General features: G+C 40.9%; 1 protein-coding gene across 1 annotated transcript in view; it reads left to right on the top strand.

Moving 5' to 3' along the window:
• Positions 1-10000, top strand: part of LOC121874172 (GATA zinc finger domain-containing protein 14-like) — a 65098-nt gene that overhangs the window by 22731 nt on the left and 32367 nt on the right. Inside the window, exon 5 of the mRNA XM_042378159.1 lies at positions 7616-8247. Within this exon, the coding sequence (XP_042234093.1) occupies positions 7616-8247 (632 nt within the window). The remainder of the gene's footprint in view (positions 1-7615; positions 8248-10000) is intronic.

The following is a 10000-nucleotide window of genomic DNA, read 5'->3' as shown; positions in this document are numbered from 1 at the left end:
TTGTACGATGGACAGACTTATAATAGTTTTTCCCCACGAGTCACTGCCTCCACTAATACAGACGGTAATTTACCCGTTAAGCAAGAACGACCTTCGGTCTAATACCAGTTTTTTGCCCCATATACATAGTTCATTCTTTATTCATGAGTAAGTTATTTTACCATCATTAAATTACGCGCTGAACAAGAGCGTTTCAGTCTTGACGTCAGACACGGTGTTGACCCCCCACCCCCCCATATCACATTGTCCCCGCGAAGAATTTCGACGTTTTAACGTGACAAGAATATTAGATACATATTATTTGCATACTTTTAATACAACAAAATGTCCTATGATAATTTTCGACTTTTAAGTTTTATCAAGAGTATCAAGTAAGAATTAATTATATACGGTTAATGTCACAAGTCTCTGCTGCCGAGTTTTCGACTTTGTTTTAGCTAGCAAAGAAATATCACTTGTTTTAGTATGTGGTGTATATACTGTAACATGATAGGGTTTAGCCATGATAAATTACGGCTTTTTAAAATTTTGCATTGAGTATCAGGTGTGTAATTACTTATGGAAGGTTAATAGAATAGGTGTCTCCTGTACTGAATTTACACTCAAGTTTTACAGAGAATTTAATATTTTTTTATATACAGATAATAACAGCGTGGCACCTGCAGAATTTTGAAGTAAGTGTTAAAAGAAAATAAATATTATTTTGTATAGAAATAAAATAAACTCTTTAACCGAAGCAAAAAAACAAAAATCGATGTCTCAATGTATTTTTGGGGGGTTTTGTTTTTGATAATAAAATGGCGCGGGAATGTGAACGTATATTGAGTGAAACATTAAAAGAACGATATGTAAAGCCTTATTGTTTGTTCCCTCGCTTGTGTGTGTGTGTGTGTGTGTGTGTGTGTGTGTGTGTGTGTGTGTGTAAGAAATAGACAAAAAAAATACTACTACAGTAATTTTTTTAACCTCTCCTTTATGGCTTAAAAAATATTTTCCTCTCAGTAAAACTCTCTTTGCTCCTGCACGTTTGAAAACCCAAATCTTTCATTGTTTATGAACACTTTTTTCCCCCTGGAGCGTGTCTTTCAAAAACTATAATACACATACCACACCATACCACACCATACCATACTATACCACACCACACCACACACCACCCCCACAAGTATTTCTAATAGTTATTTTTTTTTTTATGTAGTCCGGGTCATTCAAGATGCTTTCAACATAAGACGTAATGTATTATAAAACTACAGCAGTTGATTAATTGTATTAACATCCATACACTATATACAGTATAAGGCACATTATATATTCTTCATTAAATGATAAATTCATAAGTTTTATAAGAAAATTTAATAAACAAACCCCAAACGCCATCATAGACGCCCTTTTAACACTCATCACCCAAAAGCTGACTCACTGTAGCTATTTTAATAACAGCGCAAAATAATCCACGAAATTAAAAAGTTGGCTGAAAAAAAAAAAGAGTCTATTGGTGATATACATTTGTTTATATCAGCTTCATACACGCCAAGTTCTTTTTCATTATCTAATACTGGGGAAAATGTTGGTGATATTTACGGGGGGGAAAAAGTACCGGCGTGATATTTCATTACTATTATAAATGTTTCAATGAAGTCTCGAAATGTGATCCATGGTGCATTTAAAACCTCGTTCATGATGGTTTGAACGATGGGTCATGGTAGATTTGAAGCCTCGTTCATGTTGGTTCGAACGATGGTCTATGAAAGATTGAAGCCTCATTCATATTGGTTCGAAATATAAATAAGTTTCAAAGTAAAATCTATTATTGATTGAAATAGAAAATACACTTCGAAGCATTATTTATGAAACTTTGATACAGATACATTACAATTCGAAGCTTAAACCATTGATGAATCATAACATGTCGAAATGTCAATCTCAAATCAGGTTCCCTTTAGCCACGATACGAAGCGACTTACGATACGAAACGACCCACGATACGAAACGACCCACGATACGAAACAATCCACGGATAATCCACCAAGACATAATCCAAGCAGCCACGATTCGCCAGTTTCCCCACATCCGGGGTTTACAATCTCCCGGAAAAAGTGTTAATGGTTGAGGCGTGTGTGATGTTGATTATCCTAGACCCTGGATAATGGAGGCTCCTGCTGTGTATCTCTATAAGATTAATGGTCACCCTCACACTCCCTCCTCCCTTTCTTCTTCATCTACCCCCCTCCCTGCGTCCTCATCTTCCCCCTCCCTCCCTCTTTGTTCTCCCTGCGCCCAATTCTTATCCTTCCTTCGCCCATCTCTATTCTCCCTGCTCCCTCCTCTTTCTCCCCCTTCCCTACCTCTCTGTTTTCCCAATCCTCCCCTCTCTCTGTCTCCTCCCTACCTCTTCTCTCTTCTCCCTCCCTTTACGTTACCCCTGCTCCCTCCTTTCTCTCCTCCCTGCGTCCTCTTCTTCTCTTCCCTTCCTCCCTCCCTCTCTGTTCTTCATGCGCCCTCTTTTCTCTTCTCCATCCCTCTCTGTTCTCCCTACTCCCTCTCTTCTCTTCTCCCTGCTTCCACTCCCTCTTCTCCATCCTCTCCCTTACCCTTCCTTCTCTCTGTCCGTTTCCTTCTTTACTCTCCTTTTCTTCTTGCTATCTCCCTATATCCTCTATGCCCAGTCCCCCCTTCACTCCATTTTATCTACTGTCTCTCACTTCCTTCCGCCTTCCTCTGATCCTTTCCTCTTTCCATCCATCCCCCTCTCCCTTCCACTTCCCTTTCCTTCTCCCTGCCCAGTCAGCTCCGCTAAAACTATCTTAACTACTAATAACAGGTCAAAGGGGAGGTTCAACCGTGTCGTTCTTCCATTATTTTTTCTTAACGCCACGAGACAAATGACTCCCACGGTTAATCAATTCTTCTCCCCCGTACGCCGTTGGTTTTAAATTGAAAATAAATTTCCACTCTAACGAAATTAACGGTCGTAACGAACTCGAAACAGATTGTGGATGAATAGTTGGAGGTAAATAAAAAATATCAAAAAAGCTTCCCAGCGAATTTGTGGTGTTTAGGTGATGAAGCCTTAATGAGAGACGCAAGTGGTAATAATAACAACAATAATAATAATAATAGACTATAACTTCGTCAGGAAATGTCAGCACAAATTTAACTATCTGTTTAACTGAGAGAGAGAGAGAGAGAGAGAGAGAGAGAGAGAGAGAGAGAGAGAGAGAGAGAGAGAGAGAGAGAGAGCCGTATTTTATGAGGCAATATTGGGAACTCTGAAGTCTGGAGAGGAGTCGACATAACTCTTACACACAAACCCTGGCGCTGAAAAGCCACAGTGTGAGAGTGAGTGAGAGGAGCCACAAGAAACATGAATACGTAAACACTATCCATGAATTTTCTTCAATGGGGGAGAGAAATAGTGACCACGTTTTTATATTTATTTATTTTTTGTGGATGAGTACAAGTTTTTACTATATATATATATTTACTTTTGTGGGCGTCAGAACTGTATAGCATAGTGTTGCAAGTTACACGTCATAAGCTCCACCACGTGAGAGTAAGGATGGATGGATGGATGGATGGATGGATGGACGAACGAACGGACGGACGGACGGGCATGCACTCTCACACACACACACACACGCGCAAGCATACGCACGCACGCACACGCACGCACGCACGCACGCACACACACACACACTGGCGTGGAGGCTCTTGTCGTAAAATGGTTAAGCGCTGACAGCTTGATATGTGACCGTCTTATTGTGGCCTTAGGGGGAGGGGGAGAGAGAGAGAGAGAGAGAGAGAGAGAGAGAGAGAGAGAGAGAGATGAATAAAAACATGACATATAGTCAATAAGGACTGAAATACTACTCCTACTACTCACTACTACTCCTACTACTCACTACTCAATACTACTCACTAGTCCTACTACTCACTACTACTCCTACTACTACTACTACTACTACTACTACTATTTATACATTTACTACTATCAACGCAGTCAAAATCAGACGCGATAAATTTAGGGGAGAAACTGCAGAAAATCAATCTAACAGTGGAAGCTCTGTAATCCATCTTGCTATACATTAAACCGTTGCTACAGTGCTCACCAGTAATTGTTCTCACTTGCGGCGCTCAACGGATACGATTAACTGAGTGAGTTTATCGATTAACAGAGGGACATATGTTGTGCGTTAACTGTGAACGACTCCTAGAACCAAATATGAATAAGCCAAGAATTTAGAGGGATTTATCAAAAAGCTCTTTCCCGTCACTCACAACAACAAATGGGTCGGTATAGGCACTGTAGCTAATGAAATACAATGGAAACTTTGGCCAATTTATTACAACCTCGCTGTGTCAACTGAGTACGGCACACGTGAACCATTTTAACACACCATCGCAATCAAATTAAGAGCGCGGGAGCCACAGTCAACAACACACACACACACACACACACACACACACACACACACACACACACACACACACACACACCGATTAATTACCAACGCCACCGCCACTAGCATCACCTTTTACAACACATTCACCTCAAGCATGGCATACAGGCACAAATTTGTTACCGCTCTTAGTCATGGCCTGGGTACACACACCTCCGACTAAAAGAATAATAATAAAAACAGTTGGTTCAGAATTACAACGCGACAGCAAACAAAGGGCAAGAGAGACTGTGTGTGCAAACAAAACACTAAGAGATACCAGCCATTAGGCACCCCGGAGAACCCCACCCTGCACGCCTGCCCTTCCCCTCTCTCTCCCTCTCCTTCCCTTAGCCAAGCGTCTGCCATGAGTGAGTTTACTGAATGCTGACTTTAATCGAGCTTCCCCAAATACAATAGACACCTCACACCACACTTAATTGGGATCAGATTCCTGCATTTGTAGTGTCGTGGTGAGTCGAGTTACTTTTAACGATGTAGCTTCTGCGGGAACTGTTGGGACCTACAGTGTAATAATAATAATAATAATAATAATAATAATAATAATAATAATAATAATAATAATAATAATAATAATAATAAAAATAATAATAATAATAATAATAATAATAATAATAATAAAACATGAATATTAATAAAAATACTATTAATAGTAGTAATAATAAGATCAGTAATAAACTGACACACGGAGGAGGGGGGAGGGAAGGGAGAGGGAAGGAGGGAGTGAGGGAGGAAAGGAAAGAGAGAGGAAGGGGAAGGACTATTGGTTCAATAAAGTTTGTGTTGTATCTAGTACTGGTGTAAGACTGGGTAAACACACACACACACACACACACACACACACACACACACACACACACACACACACTATTCACCAGCAAAAATATCCATTACCTAACGTTAAACAAAGCTTTTAACAGATAATCACTTGCTTTTAATTCGCGCGCGCGTGCGTGTGTGATAATTCTGCCGGACCTATAATTATATTACTGGTTACGTACAAATAACTCACCCTTCACATCCTGGCATACTAATTACAGTTAAATACAGGTAAGTTACGGCTGCATCCATTACCATTCTCGGTCAGTTAAATACCCAGCGAGTTAAAGATACAGTATTAAGTTAAGGTATTAGTATGGGATGGTTAAGGGGTTGTAAACAGGTGATTCTCTCAGGTGATTTATGTAAGTTTAAGTTCCTCAGGTCACATGTAAGTATATAATATCCTAAGTGAGCCAGGTATGTGGAAAAGGTATGCGAGTCAGGTATGTGAGTCAGGGATGTGAGTCAGAGATGCAAGTCAGGTGTCGCTCCCCTCCCCCCCTGCCGAGTCACCTCAGTGAATTAGCCAATAAAGGAGAGGTCAGTCCACGTCGCTAAAGCTGCCAGCCAATAGGATTAAGTCAATCAAGTTAACATTTATTCAGCCAGTAAAGTGTTGCTTTGTTCTCTACACATATAAAATACATCTGACTTGTATAACTGACTCTTGTGTGTCTATCTGACTCATATGTGTCTATCTGACTCGCATGTGTCTGTACCTGACTCATATGTGTCTGTATCTGACTCACATGCTTCATTTATACCTGACTCATATGTGCCTTCTTCTGACTCAAGCGAGAACTACACAGATGTGACTGACATGCCTAAATTACATGTAACTTACATCTCATAACTCAAACGTGACTTACAACCTTACACTATGATTCATGTCTGACTCACACCTGACTTTCCTCACCTTATGACTCATTCGTGATGACATGACATCCTGAAGTCAGACTCTCATCCTTGACTCACACAAATGAAAAATACACTGAGAGAGAGAGAGAGAGAGAGAGAGAGAGAGAGAGAGAGAGAGAGAGAGTCATAAGGGCGTATGTGATGTATGGTGGGGTAAAAATATCACTCTTATTACACATAGCTGGCGTGCTCGACCCTCTCCTGGCCTTACCCGTATGTTACTAATATAAGCCGTTATCTCTCTGTCTCTCAGTGTCTTATTATCTCTCCTTGTGTATCTCCTTCTGCCCGTATTTTATTCTCTCTCCCTGTCTCTCTCTCTCTTCGCTCTGTTATTATTATTTTCTCTCACTTTTGTTGGTTTTTTCTGTGTGTGTGTGTGTGTGTGTGTGTGTGTGTGTGTGTGTGTGTGTGTGTGTTGTACTCCAACAATCACTAAATATTTTTCACCACATTTAATTAATTTTATTCCAGGTAACATATTATTTTTCTTCTCATTAAAATTTGACTGAGAACAAAAAACAATATTCACTGAGGTCTTCGTTAACTAAGAAGTGTACAGCAATTAACCATTATTAGTACAACGGTTAATTTGAATGATAATAACAACGCATTCATTAGACTTTGCCTAAACACACACACACTCACGTCTAACTATTAATGCAATATATCTGAATTTTACAGGAACGCTCTCTCTCAGCGGTATACAGTACACTTAAAACAGACGGAGTTACATTAAAAAAAAAAATATTCCCCCTCAATCCAAATGTTCTTTTTTTTTCTCTACTACAAAATAAACAAAACACTTTTCTCCTATATAACATAACACAAAAAAAAACCCCAGTAGTTAAGCCACAAAAACTCATCTCCAGTATTACCATATAATCTATAACTCGAAAAAAATTATTCATATAACACAGAAAAAATAATAATTTACATATATGTGAAAAAAATATCATAATAACAACAAAAACAACAAAAGAGAGTAGAAAAATGTTGGGCTGGTCAGAGATGAAAAATGTATTTTCAATTAAACGTTTTTTTTTTTTTTTTTTTGCCAGTGAATAGCGAAGCTTGTCCATTATTTACACTACGACCCTAAACCCTGGAGGAATTAGGCCAATTGTTGTGTTATTATGTGTGATCGAGTACGTCCAGCCAGCCTGCCCAGAGTACAGTGTTGATCTTGTAGTACTCTGCGTTTTGAGTGTGTGTGTGTGTGTGTGTGTGTGTGTGTGTGTGTGTGTGTATACTGGTGCAGCTTTATAAAGTATAAATATTAACGAGTACATTATTCTTTTTCCAGAGTACAATTTTCGCATAGTAGTCTACAGTTATTATCTATAATTGATGGAGTACTCATTAAACAGAGCATTTTTCGTGAAGTACTGTTTAGCTGAGTACAACGTTGACAGAACAGTAGTGAGAGAGTACAACTTGTCAAAGAGCACAACTCATCACAACAGTACAACAACTCATCACAAGAGTACAACAACTCATCACAACAGTACAATAACTCATCACAACAGTACAACAACTCATCACAACAGTACAACAACTCATCACAAAAGTACAACAACTCATCACAACAGTACAACAACTCATCACAAAAGTACAACAACTCATCACAACAGTACAACAACTCATCACAACAGTACAACAACTCATCACAAAAGTACAACAACTCACCACAAAAGTACAACAACTCATCACAAAAGTACAACAACTCATCACAACAGTACAACAACTCATCACAACAGTACAACAACTCATCACAAGAGTACAACTCATCACAAGAGTACAACTCATCACAACAGTACAACAACTCATCACAACAGTACAACAACTCATCACAACAGTACAACAACTCATCACAAAAGTACAACAACTCATCACAAGAGTACAACAACTCATCACAACAGTACAACAACTCATCACAACAGTACAACAACTCATCACAACAGTACAACAACTCATCACAAGAGTACAACAACTCATCACAACAGTACAACAACTCATCACAACAGTACAACAACTCATCACAAAAGTACAATAACTCATTACATAGTATATTTTTTTTTACCCAAGTTAAAACTTTAAAATTACAACCAAATAAAACTTTTTCAGGTTCGTATCCCAGGTAGTACACACAGTAGCCGCCAGTACTACAACGTATGCTGATTTCTCTGCAGCATATTCCCCCTGCAACATATCCCATACCTGCAACATAGCCCATACAAGCAACATACACTTGCTTCTTTGCAACATATTCTACTTTATGTTATATGCCACTTCCTTTACCCCCACCTACACACACCACCAATCCCTTCCCCCCCACACACCCCTCCCCCCACACCCCACCTCCCCCACACACACTAATGACCATAATATCTCTCAGCCAGAACTATTCGTGGGATAAAACACAGCCAAAAATATAATATATACAAACATAAAGGTAAAAAATGACTGTTGCCGCTCATGTGTTTGTATATATTTACCTAACACGTGGATCACCCCCCCCACCCCCGAAAAATATAAATATGCATATTCCCCAAAAAATATTAATTAAGACACACACACACACACACACACACACACACACACACACACACACACACACACACTCTCTCTCTCTCTTCCTACTCCCTCTCATCCTCACACACACTCCCTCTCACTCCCCACTTCCTCATACACTTCCTTTTCTCCAATATACTTTTCACTCTCCTTCTCACTACCGAGCCACTCCATCCCTCTCACTTTTCTCTCATTGTCCACTCTCATATCCTCCCTCTCACTCCCACCAAACTCTCTCTCATTTATACTACTCTTCCTCCGCAACTTTCTTACATCCCACTCTCTCTTACTGCCCTCCCATTGACTTCCCTCTCTCACTTCCCTCTCCCTCTCCTTCACTCTCCTCACTTTCCTCTCCCTCCCTGTCCTCTCCTCCACTCTCCCTCTCCTCTCCTCTCCTGTCCTCTCTCCTCCCAGCCTCTCCCTCTCCTTCCTCCCTGCCCTCCCCCCACTGCCCTCTCTCCCTCTCACTGCTCACTCTCCCTCTCACTGTTCACTCTCCCTCCCACAGCCCACTCTCCCTCTCATTTCCTCCACTGCCCACTCTCCCTCCCACAGCCCACTCTCCCTCTCATTTCCCCCCACTGCCCACTCCCCCTCACTGCCCACTCACCCGAGACAGTGTACCCATATTGCCACATTTAAGTATCTCGGGTGTATAACAGTGGAAGTTTTACAGTCTGAGACGACACCTGCTGGCTGGCCTCATCTCCTGCTGGGGGAGGAATGACCCGCCCACCCAGGGGCCCTTTACCACCCAAGGGGCCATTTATTACCCCCCAGGGCCATTTATTATCTCCCAGGGCCATTTATTATCCCCTGGGATATTTTTTCCCCCAGGGGCCACTTATTATCCCCAAGCCCAATTATTACCTTACTGGACCATTTATTGCCCCAAGGCTATTTAGTACCCCCAAGGTCATTTACTAATTTATGAACCATTTAATTAACCAAGGGGCCCTTTACCACCCAAAGGGCCATTTACTACCCCAGGGAGCTCTCTACCACCCCCAGGGGCCACACAATCTGAGGTCTCTAGCGACCACGGGCTCTCTCTCACCCTGGGGAACTCCGCAATCCAGGGCGAGTTCCGACCATCACCCTGGGTGTCTGAAGGGGTCTAGACACGAGGAAATTACTGGAGAGAGAGAGAGAGAGAGTCTAAGGGCCGTCTCGATGCAAACGACTAAACTTGCAGTGTTGTGAGAGACTTTGAGAATCTCTCT

This window comes from Homarus americanus, unplaced genomic scaffold, assembly GCF_018991925.1.
Source record: "Homarus americanus isolate GMGI-L3 unplaced genomic scaffold, GMGI_Hamer_2.0 scaffold49667, whole genome shotgun sequence".
In the NCBI taxonomy this organism is placed as follows: domain Eukaryota; kingdom Metazoa; phylum Arthropoda; class Malacostraca; order Decapoda; family Nephropidae; genus Homarus; species Homarus americanus.
This window is presented reverse-complemented; position numbering and strand designations above follow the sequence as displayed.